We start from the raw sequence: 19,830 nt of genomic DNA on the forward strand, positions 1-19,830 counted from the left end.
TGGTCCCAAGCTAACCTTGCGCCCAATGCTTGCTATCTAAAAGGATATAATTATCTCTTTTGTCCCTTCTTTTCTTTTTTTTCTTCCCAAAACACACCACTCTCCTGAATTCCCCTCTCTCCTTTCCCACCACCTCTTAACAGCAGAGACCATGAGATGAAATATTATCTCCCCTTTCCTCTAGGTGTTGAGAGTCTACGGCATTAAATGCAATCCAATTGGACTTGAACCCCACATTCTTTCCACACACCATCGAATTAATTAAATATACTCCAAAAGTTCAATATCCCCAAAGTTGCTTATTAAATCTTCATTAGTTAATATGTCACATGAAATACACCAAGCATCTCCTAAAAGTTTATCTTGTGCTAGCTATGGTCCGTCTCAGATATTCCTCGGATATAACATTAAAATTAAATTTAAAAATGAAATAAGTTAAACAGATTAAATAGATGAATTTTTGAATTAAGTAAGGTAAGTAAGTTTGAACTTTGAAGGTTCAAAAACGAAAACTCTCAATTTTTGAAGAATTTTTATTTATTTTTTCAAAATATAATTTAATCCAGGTGTTTCAATGAGTGAATGAGTACTTAAATTGGCACTTTTTATGGTTGTTAGTTGCTAGGGCACTGACAGTTCTCAAAACCGTCTCGAGTCCAGAGTTCGATGTCTTCAATGTTACTCATCGAACCATCATCCATCTCGTGCTTCTTTCCTTTCTCGCCGTACGCATTCTGTTTAAAAGGTGACTTTTGGCTCTGCTCATTTCTCGTCGCATCTCGTGGCAAGCGCCGCCCTTCCCGCTTCTTCCCTCGGATTCTTCTTTGCCGAAACCCCAAACCTAGCCGCGATGCCGCGCAAGATTGATCTCTCCCAGGTCGTCGACGTTTACGTCCGCTTGATCGGCGGCAAGGTCGGGGCGGCGATCTCCCTGGAACCCAAGATCGGTTCCCTGGGTCTGTCCCCCAAGGTCGGAGAGGACATCGCCTAGGCGACGGCCAGGTAGTGGAAGGGCCTCCCCGTCAGCGTCAAGCTCGCCGTCCAGGACCACCAGGGCAAGGTGACGTGGTGCCCTCGGCCACCGCCCTGGTGGTTTACGAAGGCCCTCAAGGAGCCGGAGCGCGACCGCAAGAAGACCAAGAACATCAAGCACTCACCCGATGATGTCATCAAGATCGCCTGTGTGATGCGCCCGAGATCCATGGCCAAGGGCCTCGCCGGCACCGTCGAGGAGATCCTCGGCACCTGCGTCTCCGTCGGCTGCACCGTCGCCGGCAAAGGACCCCAAGACGTCCCCTTCGTGTGAAACACCAGGCCTATCATCAGTTGGGTTTGTCTCTTTCTCTCTCCCGTTATGTTTAATGCACTACAGAAAAATAGGCATTAACGATGCTATTTATGGTCATTAACGACGCTTTAAAGCGTCGCTATTTGGCTTTACGACGCTTCGAAAAGCGTCGGCAAAGCGTCGACTATGTAAGAGTGGAGACGAATAGCGCCGACGCTTTTTAAAAGCGTCGTTATTTTTTAACGACGCTTTAAAGCGTCGTAAAGATTTACATTAACGACGCTTTAAAGCGTCGTTAAATTTGTCTTAACGACGCTTTAAAGCGTCGTTAATGCAAATCTTTACGACGCTTTAAAGCGTCGCAAAAGACAAATTTAACGACGCTTTAAGCGTCGTTAATGTAAAAATTTACGACGCTTTAAAGCGTCGCAAAATACAAATTTAACGACGCTTATAAGCGTCGTTAAAGGTTTTAAGAGGAAAAAAAAAATACAAATATTATTTAAAAAAAAAATAATACAATACATTCCTGTACGAAATCATATCACACCTGTACAATACAATAAACATGTACAATCACCACATTCACATTCACACCTGTACAATCACCATCATTCACATCACCTGTACAATACAATAAACATGTACAATCACCACATTCACATTCACACCTGTACAATCACCATCATTCACATCAAAAGCAAGCTGAAATAGAAAATTTAATCAAACCAAAAGATAATATTTTATATAAATAAAATAAAGTACTAATCGTCCATTACAATCAAGAGTAATATAAATAAATATAAAAATACAACAAAATAAAATAACATCAATCTGCAGGCGGATGGTCGTCGTTGTCTCCACGTGACGTGCCGCTATCTCGACGGGTGCCTGATATGCCAGGAGCCTACAAAAAATATATCAAAAGCATGATTTGCATATCTATAAATAAAATATATAAATCATTAAATTAATACAAAAATATATATTTAATATTATGTGTTTACCTGAGATGAACCATACATCTCTAATAAAGATGTAAGGCGATCAATCTGTCCCCTCATGGCCTGCATCTCGGCACGGCTCTGTCGCATCTCCTCCATCTCAGCGGCACGACTCTGTCTAATCTCCTGTATCTCCGCCTCGAGTCTGCGAACGCGTGAATCCTGAGCATCTGCTGCAGCATGCTGCGTATATCTACTAACCTCAGATAACTGAGTGGGGGTGACTCCTACTCCATAACCCCTCACTCGGCCGTAGCGCTCTGGTCCCATCAACTCTGTGAAGACCTCGGTCTCGATACGGCTCTGCTGCGTAGATGCTGCGGACTCGTCGTCACGCTCCGCAATGAGAGATGTAGCCCTCTCCTGTATTTTTTTTGAAAACAAGAGTTATACATTAATAGCTAACAAAATTAAATTTAAATCATTGCAAAAAATATAATATTAATAATACCGTACATATAAATCTCTCGACTCATCTCGAACAAAAGTACCATCCTGATGAGTATGAGTCATCCGGTAAAACTCCACTTGTCCGGGTTCCCTCCCATGCTCATCCTCCTACACAAATAATTTCAATTTTAAGCAAACAATTATGATAATTTAAAAAAATATATGAGTATCATGATACAGACATGGTCCACGATACATAATGATATTAGTTATATAAATATTTGAACATAAAAATTAAAAGTTAATTATGAAAGTTTAAGGAACATACAAACTCCTGTCGGAGTCGTGCATAACTCTTCGACCCCGATGTATGAGGAACAGACTGAGCTGCTCGTGCAGCTCTACCAATAGCAGAATAAGTCTGTAAAATAAAGTAAAGAACTTGTTATATATACAATATATAATAAAAATCAATATTTTTATAAAATATTTAGAAAAAAAGATAATAAACAGATAATATACCTGTGCCCTCTCGGAGAACCAATAATGAACCAACTCCATCCACTGATGAGGGGGTACATCAGGAGGACAATTCCTAGCAACCTCCTCCTCTGTCATACCCTGTCTCATATAGTCCTTCTTCAATTGCGCTCTATATTCTTTCCATTTGCGGTTGAGAGACTTCATTACAAAATCATGAGTGGATGGAGGGAGAACAAACTTGCTCTATAAAAAAAAAAAGTTAAATGAAATAAATTATATAAATGATTAACAATTAATATACAGTATGAACATCAATTCATTACCTCTATAACTCGGAGGAGCTCAACTTTGTACGTTGGAAGCATGTCATTCCATTTTGCATAGCCCAACGGACATAGCTGAGGCCTCCGAGCAACAGTCCCCAAAAATGAAGTCAATAAGCAGGCAGCTTTCTTAATTGGCTGACCTAGCTGATTGCACTCCACAACAATCCTCTCGCCCTCACGCATCTGCCACACATCTCGTACTACTGTGGGTCCGCGTCTGGGGCGTACTCTCCCGGATCCGTCTGCAAAAAATACATAAAAGTAACTATATCATAAATATACATAAAATGAAATAAAAAAAATTTACATGAAAGACAATATATACCCTGCACGTGTATCTCATCATCTGGCTGATGAACAGGAGGATCGTGCTGTGCTGATGATGAAGGACAGGGCTCAGAATGCTGTGCAGCTGAACTGGCCTCAGGCTGCTGTGCTGAAGAAGACGTACCGGCCTCTGTCTGTGAAAACTGGAACTGCACACCAGCATATCGTCCCCTGCGACGCATGATGTCACCTAGCATTTATATAAATAAAAGGTAGAATCAGTTAATATATGGAGTAAAATAACACAATAATTAATGCAAAATATATACATCATAAATAATTATTACCAGTAACAATCAAGCAGTAGTGTTTTCTTCGAATTCTGTTCTAACCAACGTCGTCGTATCATTTAAATCATCAGCTGGCACAAAATTGTAGGGCATACATTGTGTATAAGTGTCATCGTCATCATCCTCCACTTGGTTTCCCATATCATATAAGTCTCTAGGTTTTGTTTTGATGACAGTAAACCAATCTTTATCTTTTGCTCTTGTACATAAAATACTTGACGAGCTTGAGATGAAAAAATGAATGGGTCATCCTTCAATAACACACCAGTGTGTATCAACCTTGAAAAATTTACAAGTGTAAATCCATTTGCATCTTGTTTCAAACCCCTTGGTGAGTTTATGTCTATCCAATCACATCTAAACAGTACTACTTTAAATTTTCATAATAATCCAACTCATAGATATCTTTAAGTGCACCATAATAGGATTTTCCATCCGCTTCCACCATAACACCGCTATTCTGTGTTTTTCTAAATTTCTCCCGTTCTCTAGTATGAAATTTAAAGCCATTAATTATGAAACCATTATATCTATTCACAATCTTGTTAGGTCCTCGAGCAAGAGCTATTAGTTCATCTGACTTATTTGTCTCCATCATCTTTGATACCTAACAAAAAATGATATGACGAAGTGCAGTTGAGTTATCTGATATTAAATATGTATCAAAAATTAATATATCCAATAATTAAATATAAATCACACCTGATTCGAAAGCCACATAGGGAATAACTCGACCAACCATCGCTGTTCAATCCTTGCATTAGGACGAATGTTATGATTGGCTCGTCTCTGATAAATTAAAAATTCACTGCATAAAATATAAATATATCATTTAGAACATTATATCTAATATAAAATTTAAATTTTGATGTCATTCCTTAAATATACTAACCTGCGATGGTCAGATATTATGTCACTATGAAGTAACACATAACGATGTGCTTGTGCTAAGGATTTTTGATCAAGTACAATACCTTCACCTCTTCCCAAGAATTTTCCAGCAGTTAAGAACTTATACAGTTCTGCATTCTCCACAAAGTCATTATGCCGTTGAGGTCGACTAAAAATAGTCTCTACACCTTGAAGATATCTTGAACAAAATGTCAAACATTCATCCGCAATATATGCTTCAGCAATCGAGCCTTCGGGATAGGCTCTATTTCGCACATAATCTTTAAGACGCACAAGATACCTTCAAGAATTAAATATTTATTAAAATATCAGTATGCTGTTGTTTCTAATAAAATTATCAAAAGATTTAAGGTTTGTAATAATACCTCTCAATAGGATACATCCATCTATAATGTACCGGTCCACCAACTTTAACTTCTGAAGCTAGGTGAACGAGCAGATGTACCATAATAGTAAAAAATCCAGGAGGAAAAATCTTTTCCATCTGGCAAAGTGTAATTGCAATATCCGATTCTAACTGATCAAGTTCCCGAGGATCAATAACTTTGGAACATAATGCCTTAAAGAATGACGATAATCGAAGTACAATTGTAACAACTTGTTTCGGCAATGACGATCTTAAAGCTATTGGAAAAATATCTTGCATCAATATGTGACCATCATGACTTTTAAGATTTGAAAGTTTTCGATCCTTTAGATGCACACATCGTGAAATATTCGATGCATATCCATCGGGTACTTTGATACTTTTCAAAACTCCCAAAAAATTATCCTTTTCTCGAGCAGACATTGTGTAACATGCAGGAGGCACATAAATTCTATCATTAGCAAGCATTTTAGGATGAAGTTCCTGTCGGATACCCATTTCTTTTAAATCAAGACGTGCCTTCATGTTATCTTTGCTCTTTCCATCAAGGTTTAAAAATGTTCCAAGTAAATTATCGCAAACATTCTTCTCTATATGCATGACATCAAGATTGTGCCGAATAAGATTATGTTTCCAATAAGGTAAGTCAAAAAAGATACTTCGTTTTTTCCATAAATATTTACTTGGCTGTTGTGTAGATGCTATCTGTGTGTCTTCCTCATTTTCATCCTCGAAATAATTGTCTGGATCTTGAAACAACTCTGCATCTATAGTACTGATACTGACTTCCTCTGGTAACCCTTCGTGCACTGAGCGTTCAACATCATCCCTTCCTCTTTTTTTAGAGGACTTTGAGTGCTTACTATAGCTGTAATTCATGCCATCCATTTGTCTATGAACATCAGTTCCAGAAGGTGGAATAGGGGCACATCCCAATTCTATAGTACCATCAAACAAATCTTTCTGAAATCGAAACGGATGATTTGCTTCCAACCATCGACGATGTCCCATGTAACAAAATTTACCTCCATGTTTTAACCAAATTGAATGTGTTGAATCTCCACAACAAGGACATGCGACCCGTCCTTTGTACTCCAGCCAGATAAATTGGCATATGCTGAAAAATCATTAATAGTCCATAACAATGCTGCCCGTAGTTTAAATGTTTGGCCGTTGGAAGCATCAAATGCATCAACACCCTCCCACAACTGTTTCAATTCCTCTATCAAAGGCTGTAGAAAAATATCAATATCATTGCCTGGACCCTTATCTCCTGGAATAACCATTGACAAGATAAGTGATGATTGTTTCATGCACATCCACGGTGGCAAATTGTAAGGTATCAAAACGACTGGCCAAGTGCTGTAGGTAGAACTCAGGGTCCGAAATGGATTGAAGCCGTCAGAAGCTAAGCCAAACCTAACACTGCGAACATCAGAGGCAAAATCAGGATGTCTATCATCAAATGCTTTCCATTGAAGACTATCTGCTGGATGTCTCAACATTCCATCCTTTGTACGTCCTTCATGATGCCATCTCATTGATGAAGCTGTTTTTGATGATGCATAAATCCTTTTCAATCTAGGTATAAGAGGAAAGTAACGCAATACCTTGGCCGGTTTCTTTTTACTCCGCGTTGCATCCAATTCATTCAGTACATCATCTCGATCTTCTTTTTGTGTTATCCATCTTAAAGATCCACATACATTGCATGACTCTTGATTAGCGTTTTCACCCCGATATAACATACAATTTTTCGGACAACTATGAATCTTTTCGTATCCAAGATCCAATTCCTTTACTACTTTCTTGGCTTCATAATACGATGGTGGTAAACGAGTGCTTTCTGGAAATGCATCCTTTAATAACTTGAGCAGCATGGTAAAACTCTTTCCAGACCATCCATTCAAATATTTGATATGAAATAAATGAACAAGAAAAAAAATCTTAGAAAATTTTGTACAACCCGGATATAATTCTTCGTCTGCATCTTTCATTAAGGTGTGATAACGAGCTGTCTCATCATTAGATGTATGTATGGGCTCCTCAACATGCATACGTTCGGTATGCGTACATCCATCAAACATCCCAACTGTTTCTTGTATACTACTGGATTCTCCTAAATTTTGAACATCAAATCCAAAAGCATCTGTGATCAAACCCCTTATATCATCATCTCTTGCAGAATTGTCTTCTAGGCTAGTGGATCCGCAATGAGTCAGGGGTTGGTTACATGATGATGGCAACATAGATTCTCCATGAAAAATCCAGTCGGTATAACCTCTTAAAAAACCATTCCATACCAAATGTTCTTCAACATTTTGTGGATCTAAAGAAGAACTATTTACACATTTCCGACATGGACATAAAATCTTTCCATTCAAACTACTTTTCTCCATACCAAATTTAATGAAGTCATGAACTCCATCTAAATATTCTTTACTATTCCTTGGTTTATTTATCCAACTTTTGTCCATTGTAGGATAAAACTGACCGAACTTGCAATTTATCTAAAAATAAAAAAAAATTATACAATCTATATTAATGCAATGAGTAAAAAATATCAGTCATTTCATAAAATCCAAAAAAATAACAACTACATAAAGTTTACATAGTAAATGCTTACTATCATCAACTAATAGGTAAAGAAGGTCCTATCCCATTCAGAAAATGTATTAATTCTATAGGTCAATTACAAAAATCAAATGATATGCAACAAGAGCCGAAAAAAATTTCGGCAGCATTTCCCCTTAGTTCTTCCGTATAGGAAGAACAAAAGGAAAATACCATCCGAAATTTTTTTCGAACCTCTCAGCATACCATTTGATTATGGTAATGACCTATAGAATTACTCACATTTTCCAAACTGTCCATACTGGACAATCAATTGATCAATGTACATAATTCTTTTATCCGTACAAAAATAAATAAATGTACGGATATAATAGAATATGTACATTAATCAAAAGACGGGTCTATGTTTCGATGCAATGTAATTTTTGAAAAATTAATTCATAATTAATTTGATTTAATACCTGATATTAACTTGGGGAGTAGTGGACAAAGAAACTTGGCCCAGCTTAATTCAGATGCTTAGTCTTCATCAGTCACGAAGATAAGGATAACGTAGGCCACACGATATCAGGGTCCAGCCACATAACGAGCGCCACATGTCAGATAAGCAATCGATCAGGATTCATGAAACTATGAAATTATCCATTCATCAACCATGTATCACAACCTTAATTAATTGTACTACATATTTTCGGGTGAACCTCGTAGAGAGATACTAAGAGGGTGTGGTTGTAAATTGATCTAGCTCTATATCATTTATTTTATGCTACACAGGTTTACCATATTTGATATTTGATAACTGGTTGTAAATTGATCATGTACAACCAGTTGTTAACCACCAAATCCAAAAGAGTATGACTTGCATAATTTGGAGCACAGACATACATGAAGTACAAGCCTACTCACTAAATCAAAATTTTCCTGTTACACATATTTGCATTATAATCCTTGCACAAGCACAGTAAAATAGAAACTTCAAAAGAACTATATATAAGCATGCCATTGATCAGAGGAAACAAACACAGAGAAGATTCTGGAAGACAGAGTGAGTGAAAAATAGATGCAGAAGCATAAGTAAGGGGGATTGGTAGCAAGAAGAGCAACATACCCACCGATCAAAGAGATTTTCAGGGTCCATCCTAAAATGTCAGGATAAATTTCACCACACTTCATAAACATTGCAGTAAAAAAACTTTCATTAATGAATTCAAGGTTTCATGTATTTAGAGCATGACATGATGACGGATGCTAAACAAGATTAAAGTATGATTTACAGCAGGAAGGTTGAAACAGGCCAAAATGAAATATAATAATACTATCATTGATCCAAAGAGACTAAATAACATCATCCACAGAAAGTAACATAATGACAAATAGATGAGTCATGCTCAAGTAATCACAAAATAATCAAAACACAACACTGCTAACATCATACTTGTTTCAAAATGAAAGAAAACATGGATTTAGGACGCCAGGTTTTGTGAAAGAAAACCATGCAGCACTAATAACGTCATATTGTTTTTAACTAGAATATTATGAAGGTGTAACTCTAGAAGATCATAATATTAGCATTTGCATTTCGTTACAAAAGAAAAAAACTACGAAATACAGATAACTCCAAAAGTTCATTATTTGTTTTCCTTATATTAGGCAGTGTATCCTTTCATCTTTCGTTCTACATTAGCGCTATATAGGCATTAAATAGCAATGTGTATCACAACATCATGGTAGCACATCTCCAGTAAATTAGAATCATAAGATTTGGTATAAAATTATCCCATCTCCCTCTCTTGCATTAGATGAAAATGAACCCAAATAAAGGGTTTTGGAATCCTTTTATGACCCATTGCCGGCCCAAACTAGTCAGCAACTACCAGATCAAACTTTCTATATAAGCCGATACGGGCAACATGAACCATACTGCAGAATACACACCTACTTGAAATGGAAGATGAGTCACATGCACATCGCACATGCACAAGGCAGACATGGACATGCACAGAGAGAAACCAATTGATGGACAACTTGCACCATCAAATTTCAACAGAGAAGAACTCTCTCACTTTCCTAGACCTAGGCGTATCAAAACCAGTCATGTGAAGATCTCCTCACACTCCCTAAAACCTAGCATCCACAGCAAAGAATTCTAGACCAAATTCGGAGCTCCAAAGAGAAGAACTCGCAATGTAAATCCTCTGTCCGTCTTTCTAAATATAAAGAACCCTAATTTCGAGCTTCCAAGCTCCACAATATCAACTAATTAAGAAGAAATACTAAAGAACAGGGGAATTATACCAGAATCCACGGATATCTCATCACCTTGAGGATTCGATTTGCGGATTTCTCGGATTCTGGGGTTTCCAGGCGGTGGATCCGATGCTGGAGCTGGATCGACCGGAGACCGCGTCGATGTTCGATGACGGAGAAGATTTCCGCTCTGAGAAATGCTAAACACATATTAGATGCGATTACCGGTCATGACACAGGGAAGGAGGGAGGGGGAGAGAGAGAGAGACCGAACCTTTGGGCCGAAATTGAATCGGTCGAACACGAATCAGTCTGCGCCAAACAAAATCCAAGCAAAAGTGCACGGCAATCGAAGGGAATCGTGATGGGAAGATGGCCGCCGGGAGGGGGGAGGGAAGGAGGGCCGGTGGGGTGGCTGCTTCCAGCGGACGGTGTACAGCTTCGACAGCACGGGTGCGGCATCGACGGACGCGGCAGCAGAGGGGAGCGGCAAACGGCGGTGAGCCGTGGACGGCGGATGCGCGTGGACGGCGGGCGCGGTGCCGGCGGCGGAGATGAGACGGGGTCGGCGGAAGAAATTAAGGATGGAAAGGGCGGCGGTAGATGGATTAGGGCACGGGGGAAGAAGGGTATTAAACGAACCTAACGACGCTTTTTAGCGTCGTAAATTACTGTACAAAAGCGTCGGCATTTGCTTTATTTGACGACGCTTTTGCTAAAAGCGTCGGCGTTCAACGCCGACGCTTTTAAGCGTCGTTAAACGACGACGCTTTTAAAAAGCGTCGGCAGGTCTGCGCAACTTGCCGACGCTTTCCAAAAACGTCGGCAAAAAACTGTCGCTACAGGCCCTTTTCGTTGTAGTGGCAGTTTCTTGAATTTAGGTATGCATGCATCCATAAGATTTCAATGGCGAGAAACGAAGTGATGTGAACTTTTTTAAGATGCTAGTTTCAAGCATCCTTCAGAAAATTCTGGGTGTCATACATATTTTAAATACGCAGAATTCAGAATATTGGTAACCCTTATTTTTTGATTGGATCGTTTAATCTTTTTGTTTGGTTTTAATACTAATTTGTAATTCACCGTTCATCCTTCTCAAATCTCAAATAAAATATCGGTTTGGCTGTCTTTCTCATGTAAAAATGGAAATCTCTATATCGACCTTCATTAAAAAATGGAGTGCTGGCAATATATAAAACTAGACACTCCTAGTAATTTTTCTTTCCCGATTAGTCAATCCATCGAGATGGGGTGTGGATTCATGTAACTTCGATAGAAAGGAAGTGGGGAGGCATCTTAGAAAATGGTGATAGTATATATAAGACAGTAGTATGAAGAATGATTGAGACGCCTAATCACTTTAACTTCGGATATTTCCATTCATACCAGTTAATTCTCTCTATCGGTAAGGCCTAAGATGTTAAATCTTGTAATTAGTAAGCTCTAAGATGCTTGTGCAGAATTGTTTTGATGATCGTATGCGGAAACAAGTTCATAGTGAAAGATAACTAAAACAAACATAGAACGCAAAATAAAAGAGATAAATAAATAATAAAAATAAGAGAAAAGAAAGCACACCAGATTTACGTGGTTCGATCTAATTATTGGCCTACGTCCACGGGTAAGACCTTCTTAACGTTCTTCTATTAATAATCTACGGCACAAAGAAGTACAAAGATTAGAGAAAAAATTTAGAGGCTCACACAGACTCTCTTTTACAAAAAAAAAAAAAAAAACTCTTTTTCTCTCAAAAGAATCTCACACCTCTCTTAGAAAAATCTCTCTTATTTTTCCTCTTCTCTTAAATTTTTTGTGCTCACTGCTCTCAGGCTGCTGTAAACCTCTTCCAAGGCCCTCCCTTTAAATAGAGCTCGTAATCAGGAGAAATCTAGTCCAAACCATATCAAAAACGGACTCCGTTTTGTTGTAGAAATCAAAAAACTTTTCCTACCGTCCGATCTCCATCACACGATCCAAAATGGCGCATCAGATCACGCCCAAAATAAATCGAAAATACCCTCAGCCGTTAGATCATCATTGGAAAGAAGAAGAGCCATCCGATCGCACCATCGGCTCACTAATAACTCCATAGATCGCGAGAAACGTCGGAGAAACAAGCATCGGCCCACCATGGACCATGAAAAATGCCCGAGAAATGGGTGCTCGGTCCACGCAGCTACTGTGGACCACAAGAATGCGCTAGACCGCAGTACACCATGCCTGTTAGAGAGCTGGGCCGGCCCGCACATGCTCCCATGCGTGCCTGTGCTGGGCCACGCTCGTGCGTGGGTCTGGGTCTAGGTCAGGCCTGACCTGCTTACTGGGCCCGAGTTGGGCTTCTTCACATAGGCTTCATCCTATCAATTCTCCCACTTAAAGACATATGCCGAACTCACAAGAACGTCATCCCTGGAGGTCTTGCCAACCTCCCACTCCTCACGTAGCTCTAAGATTGAGAGAAATTTTGCTCCAATTGAACTTTTTTCGAGTCACCGGCTTGATCAACACATCTGCTAGATTTGCATTAATATGAATTTTCAGCAATGAGACTAGACCATCATCAACCACATCTCTCACAAAGTGATAGCAAATGTCAATATGCTTCATCTGAGAGTGAAACACCGGATTTTTGTCAAGTACAATACATTTTGACTATCATAATTCACCCTCATCACATCTTGCTTCACGTTGAAGTCTCCAAGAAGCCTTTTGAGCCAGACAGCTTCTTTACATGCATGCGTCACTACAATATACTCTGCTTCTGTTATTGATAATGCCATTACTAACTGAAATTTAGACTCTCAGCTAATAGCTCCGCCGCCTATGGAGAACACATAGTCTGTGATAGATTTTTTCTAATCCTGATCACCTACAAAATCAGAATCAATATACCCAATACACTCCAACCTGCTGAACTATAACAGAATGAATGATCAATCGTCCCCCTCAAATATCCACTGCAAGAAATGCCACTTTTTGCGATGAATTTATTTATGATGGAAATATATTTCATCGCAAATAAGGATATTTACGATAAAAATAAAAATTCATCACTAACAATTATTTATTTACGATAAAAATAATTTTTCATCACAAATATCTTCATATTTGCGATGAAAATAAAATTTCATCGTAAATACATATTATTTATGATAAAATTAATCATTATAAATAATAAAATATTTATTTTAATTTTAAATTTTTAAATATTAGTGATGAAAATTATTTCATCATAAATAATGAAAGTATTTACAATAAAAATTAAATTTTCATCGTAAATACATGTTATTTACGATGAAAAATTTTCATCACTAATATTTTAAAAAATAAAAAATTTTAAAAATTTAATAATTAAAGATTATTTATGATGAAAATATTACGTTGTAAATAGTAGAGTATTAGCGATGAAACCTAAATTTTCATTACAAATTAATATTATTTACAACAAAAAAATTTTCATCGCTGATATGTGAAAAAAATAAAAAATTTTAAAAATTTAAAAATTATAGATTATTTATGATGAATATATTATATCATAAATACAGACGTATTCTTGATGAAAACTCATTTTTATCGTAAATATTTAAGTATTTACGATGAAAAATTTTTGTCACTAATATTTGAAAGAAAATAAAAAATTTTAAAAGCTTAAAAATTACAGAGTATTTACGATGAAAATATTACATCGTAAATGATGAATTATTGATGATGGAAAAAAATTTATTGCAAATACATTTTATTTACCATAAAAATTTTTCATTGCTAATATGTGTAAAAAAATAAAAAATTTTTAAATTTTAAAAATTATAGATTATTTATGATAAAAATATTACATCATAAATAATGAGTATTTACGATGAATAGTAAATTTTTCATCATAAATACTCAAGTATTTATGACGTAATATTTTCGTGGCTAATACGTAAAAAAATAAAAAAATTAAAAATTATTTACGATAAAAATTTAACGTCATCAATAATCGAATATTGTCGATAAAAACATAATTTTCATCACAAATACTCTATTATTTATGATTAAAAAATTTTCTCGCTAATAAATGAGAAAAAATAAAAAATTTTAAAAATTCAAAAATTATAAATTATTTATGATAAAAATTTTATTTCTATCATAAATAACATGTATTTACGATGAAATATATATTTATATCATAAATAATCACTATTTACGATAAAAAAATTTTGTTGTTAATATTTAAAAAAATAAAAAATTTTAAAAATTCATAAATTACAGATTATTAGCGATAAAAATTTTTCTATTGAAGGATGTTTGTAGTAAATTTTTTTATATTTATAAAAATAAATATTATATAGTTTTTAAAAAATAATATATGCACAAGAAAAGTATATAGAATATTAAGATATCCCTGATCCTCAATCTTTATAAGGCTTTATCTGTGACATCTTGAACCAATCCAAAATCAATTATTAGAGAATGGATCAAGAGAAAGATGGTTGAAAATTGAAGCTGAGGATGTCGTCATTCTTTTGGCTGCCCATTTGAATCTCGCCCAGATGATGTTCGATCTTTCGGACCTTTTGCTCGAGGTCCTCCTCCCGACGAGATTTTATGAGGCACAAAGAGTAGCCCACGATCGAATCTCCATTGGAGGAGACCAGTGAATATTGGCATTATTCTGCATGTCTGGACCATGATGGGATGGTGATTGTTGATCGATCAGGGCAGAACGATGCGTACCTCGAGGAGGATTCTCTAGAAGCAATTTTGCTAGCTACACGGAGAGGGCACAATTTGACAAGCATATTACGGAGGTTGTTATTGCTCTATGGTTTGCTGTAAATGCTGGACGGTGTTGGTCAATGCTTGGACCTGTCGAATCAGGTCGTTGAATCATTATGGGTCCTTTATAATAGGTGGTGGTATAGGCCCTTGAGGAGTGGATGCTTGCACTGTATCACCCATGCTTCATCGAGATGACGGTTGATGAGAAGCGGCAGAATTGTTGCAAATTTTTGTTCTTACCATAGTTCATCCATTTCATTACTAAAATATTCTGGAAAGTTGATATATTTACTACATCAGCTATACATATATATATATATACACACACACATATACATATATTATTGCATTATTGTGGCTAAAAGATGAATGAAAAATGAATGGAAGAAAATAATACAGAGAACAAGACTTGGTCACAATTTTTTTTTAAATAAAAAATTATTTTTTATTAATTATTAGCAATGGAAAAAAAATTTCGTGTCAATAATATTTTTTCGAGGCTGAATTTTTCCAGTAGAATTTTTTTTTTGACGAAAATTATTAGCGATGAAAATTAATTTTTCATCGTAAATATTTTTTGTTCGAATTATTTGCAACAAAAATTGATTATTAGCGATAAAAATTTACGTCGCTAATATCCCGCATCCCATCAAATCCCATCAGAAACCCATTTTTCTTCCTCGTCCCCCCCCGGCAGTCCGGCTTCCTCCCCCTCCTGCGGGCTTCCTCCCCCCCAGCGTCCCACGTGACTCCGATTTCCTCCACCATCCCGGTTTCCTCCACCGCTGTCATCGAGGTGAGTCGACTTCACCTCTATTTTTTTTTTGGGTGGGTTTCGGTCGGGGACGGGGATTAGATCTCAGCCTACTCCTGAAGGCTCAACCGCATCCATAGATGATGAGATCTATGATCGGATGCTCGATAAGAGACTCTATTATGTTAGGGGTCTAGGGTATGGGATCACTGCTCCCTCATCCTCACACACATTTAGAACGGACATCCATTCTGTGTGCGATGCTCGACTGACGGAGATGTAGAGACAGGCTGTCGAGGATCGACAGCAGGCTATCGAGGATCGACAGCGAGCTTAGAAGTTCGCTGCATGCATCGATGACTATCAGCATTTTCAGATCCAGATGATGGAGCAGATGACGCAGAGGGAGCAGACGATACAGTTGATGAGGTAGCAGCAGATCGATCCGAGCTCCATCGTTGGTCCGAGTTCTGTTGAGCGCTCTTCATCCCCAGCTCGTTCTCCAGATGTCGATATTTGACGGCTTACTGATGTATTTTTTTAATTTTAAATATCTTATAATTTTATTTTAATATAATAAAATAATAAAATTTATTTGTCAGTTTATTATGTAAATTTTTTATTTTTATTTTTTAATTTATAAAAAATATTATACATATAAATTTAAAATATATATTTATAAATTTTAAAAAAAAATATAACTAAATTATTAGCGATGGAATTATTTCCAACAAAATATTCATCGTTAAAAATATTTTACTAATATAATTTAATTTATCAATAAATATATAATTAACAATGATGAAAAAATATTCATCGTAAATAATTTTATTTATGATAAATTTTTTTCATTGCTAATATTATTCAATTTTTTTAAATAATTTTTTTATTAAATTAATAGCGATGAATTATTTTCATTGCAAAAATAGTTTTTTGCGATGGAAATTTTCATCGCTAAAACTTTAGAAAATAATAGCGATAAAAATTTTTCATCCTAAATATTTTTTTAGATTAAATTTTTTCATCAATTTTTTTTAACGATGAAAAATATTCATCGCAAACATCTTTTATTAGCGATAAATTTTTTTTCGTTGTAAAATATTATCAACGATGAGATTATTTGCGATGAAATATTAACGACGAAAATCGATTATTAGCAATAAAAAAATTTTATCGCTAATAACCTATTTTATTATAGTGATCGGAGGATCCACTTTATCACTGTTCAATGGTCGCTACCTGGATTCATTATATACTGGCTCATAACTCTCACTACTTGTGCAAATGTCTGGTCTTGTGCATACTATAGCAAATATAAGACTCCTTACTGCTGATGAATATAGTACTCGGGCCATGTCAGCTTTTTCTGCTTTCGTGCTGGGTGATTGCTAACTGAATAGAAAATAGGGTAGACACCAGCTTTATATTCTGCATATTGAAGTACTACAAAACTTTCTCCACATATCTCTTTTGTGAAAGCCAAACCTTCCTATCCTTCCTCTCTCGTAGCACCTTCATCCTGAGTATTTGGTTCACGACTCTTAAATCTTTCATCTCAAAATTTTCAGCCAACTGAGTTTTCAGATCTGATATCCGACTCCTGCTATTCACTGCGATTACCATATTGTCGATATATAACAGCAAGATACAGAAGCTTCCATCATCATAACTACAGAAATATGCACAATGATCTGCCTCCAGTCGATCAAATCCCAAACTCACAATAAAAGAATCAAATCGCTTGTACCAATACCTCGACACTTGTTTGAGACCGTACAATGATTTATTCAACCAACAAACCAACTCTTCCTTGTCTTTTTTAACAAAATCTTCAAGTTGCACCATATAGATCTCCTCCTCTAAGTCACCATGAAAGAAAGCCATCTTTACATCTATCTACTCGAGCTTCAAATCTATGACTGCCGCGATCACTAAAATAACTCAAATAGTAGTAAGACGAACAACTGGTGAGAAGATTTTATCAAAATCAATTCCTGACTTCTGAGCATAACCCTTCACCACCAATCGTGCTTTGAATCTCTTCATATTTTCATCTGTATCCTTCTTCACTTTATAGACCCACCGACATCCGATCGAACTCCTCTCCTTCGGTAGAACTATAAGATCCTATGTCTTGTTCTTTCAAAGTGACTCCATCTCCTCCTCTATAGCACAATGCCACTTTCCAGCATTAGTGGACTCACATGCTTTCCTGTATGAAGTTGGCTCGTCCTCCTCCGCCAAAGCAGCATAAGTACAAATATGATTAGCAGAAGGAATGAGAAAAGTGACATAGTCATCATACTTGACAGGAGGTCTAATGACCCTCCCACATTGCTCAGACTCCGTTGGTGGCTCTTCCAGTGAGATAGAATCTTCAGGAGATTGCGGAGACTCCGCACCTGGTCCATCATCAACTATCTCGTCGTTCATCTGTGCTTACTCTATTTGCACCTCATCACCTACATCAAAGAATTCAATAGAAGTAATGGCTTCATCATCTTGCTTTTCTTTGGTACCTTGAAAAGATTCTTCATTAAAAACAACATCTCGGCTAACAACGATCTTGTAGGTAGTAGGATCCCACAATCGATATCCCTTTACTCTTTTAGCATAGCCAAGAAAGATACACCTCCAAGAGTTGTTTCTGTCCAATTTTGTCCTATTTTTTTTTAGAATCCACATATATGCATCACATCCAAAGACACGGAGATGGAAATAATTTACTAGCTTGCCGCTCCAAAGTTCTTCTGGAATCTCTAATCCAAAAAATTTTGTCGGTGCTCGATTGATCAAGTAACAAGTCATGCACGCAGCCTTTGCTCAAAATCTCTTGTCAAGTTTTGCAGTGCTCATCATATTACGGATCTTATCCATGAGTATTCTATTAAACCTCTCTGCCACACCATTTTGCTGTGATGTCTCGGGAACCATAAGCTGTCGGCGAATTTCATGCTTACCATAAAACTCATCAAACTCCTTAGAGAAATATTCCCCTCCATTATCAGAACGTAGGTATTTAATTTTCAAATCTTTTTTATTTTCTACCAAAGTCTTGAATTTTTTGAAGGTTTCAAAAATACCAAATTTTCACTTCAGAATATATACCCAAGCCTTTCAAGAATAGTCATCAATAAAAGAGATGAAGTAGGAACACCCACCCAATGATCTATCAAGTGACTCTCAAGTATCCGAGTAGATTAGCTCAAAAATTTTTTTACTCTATTACTGTGATAAAGAGAAAGAGATCCTTCTTTGTTTATCATAGATGTAATCTTCACAAAATTCCAATGGCGCTGACTTGCACCCCAGAAGAAGCTCCTTATTTGATAACAATTGTAGTCCACGCTCGCTCAGATGTCTCAAACGTCGATGCCAAACCGTCAGAGACATCATCTTTGAACTTGCTACTGCCGTCTCTCCCATCTGAGTCTCACCTATCAATTTATATAGACCACATATTTGTACTCCCTTTATCACCATCAAACACCCTTTGGACACCTTCAATTGATCTTTCTCCCTGATAAACTCTAAGTCTTACTTGCAAAATTTTTTAAGTGACAGTAGACTCTTGCGTAGTGCAGAAATATGTCGTACATCAGAAACTGTCTAAACTATACTATCAAATATCTGGATCCGAACATCTCCCATATCAATTATAGGACAAGTTGTATTGTTATCCAAATAGATAACTCTTCCATCCAATAATTTGTATGTATGAAACTACTCCCTAAAAGGAGTCATGTGAAAAGATGCCTCTGAATCTAAAATCTAATAACGTGCGAGCTCGAATCTCTCCAATATCGTAAATATATCCCCGTCATCTGAAGTAGCTGAACTAGTTTTACTTTCTGCTACATTGCTTTGGAAGTTTCTGGATTTAGATTTTGTATCAACTCCTTTAGCTTGGCAATCTTTCTTTATATGTCCTATTTTTTCACAATTCCAGCATTTCACCTTCTTTTTGCTCTTGGACTTAGATCTTGTCTTTCTTCGATCACCACGTTTCCTTTCGAAAGGTCTGCCCCATGCTACCATGGCCTGTCCTGAAGAGCTTCCTTGATTAGATTTCTGCCTCATCTCTTGTGTAAGCAATGATGCAACAAC

The 19,830-nt window shown here is 36.7% G+C and overlaps 2 protein-coding genes and 1 pseudogene across 3 annotated transcripts; 1 reads left to right on the forward strand and 2 right to left on the reverse strand.

The window, feature by feature from the left end:
• Positions 1-636: 636 nt before the first annotated feature.
• Positions 637-1,325, forward strand: LOC140859769 (large ribosomal subunit protein uL11x-like; annotated as a pseudogene).
• Positions 1,326-2,111: 786 nt separating this feature from the next.
• Positions 2,112-4,299, reverse strand: LOC140859625 (uncharacterized). Of its 2 annotated transcripts, XM_073261522.1 has the most exons (8): positions 4,106-4,299; positions 3,817-4,008; positions 3,489-3,733; positions 3,205-3,408; positions 3,011-3,103; positions 2,749-2,850; positions 2,296-2,655; positions 2,112-2,195 (listed from the first exon to the last, which is right to left on the reverse strand). In XM_073261522.1, exons 2-8 carry the CDS (start codon positions 3,998-4,000, stop codon positions 2,118-2,120), a joined length of 1,266 nt encoding a protein of 421 aa, XP_073117623.1. In that variant the 5' UTR covers positions 4,001-4,008; positions 4,106-4,299; the 3' UTR covers positions 2,112-2,117. The 2 variants fall into 2 exon arrangements, with proteins under 2 accessions (XP_073117623.1, XP_073117622.1); XM_073261521.1 differs by having other exon boundaries at positions 3,817-4,299.
• A 203-nt stretch (positions 4,300-4,502) lies between these two features.
• Positions 4,503-6,461, reverse strand: LOC140859626 (uncharacterized). The gene is made up of 3 exons (XM_073261523.1): positions 5,386-6,461; positions 5,001-5,300; positions 4,503-4,916 (listed from the first exon to the last, which is right to left on the reverse strand). The coding sequence occupies exons 1-3, from the start codon at positions 6,396-6,398 to the stop codon at positions 4,805-4,807; spliced, it is 1,425 nt and encodes a 474-aa protein (XP_073117624.1). The 5' UTR covers positions 6,399-6,461; the 3' UTR covers positions 4,503-4,804.
• Between the last annotated feature and the right edge of the window lie 13,369 nt (positions 6,462-19,830).

Source organism: Elaeis guineensis, chromosome 8, assembly GCF_000442705.2.
Source record: "Elaeis guineensis isolate ETL-2024a chromosome 8, EG11, whole genome shotgun sequence".
In the NCBI taxonomy this organism is placed as follows: Eukaryota; Viridiplantae; Streptophyta; class Magnoliopsida; order Arecales; family Arecaceae; genus Elaeis; species Elaeis guineensis.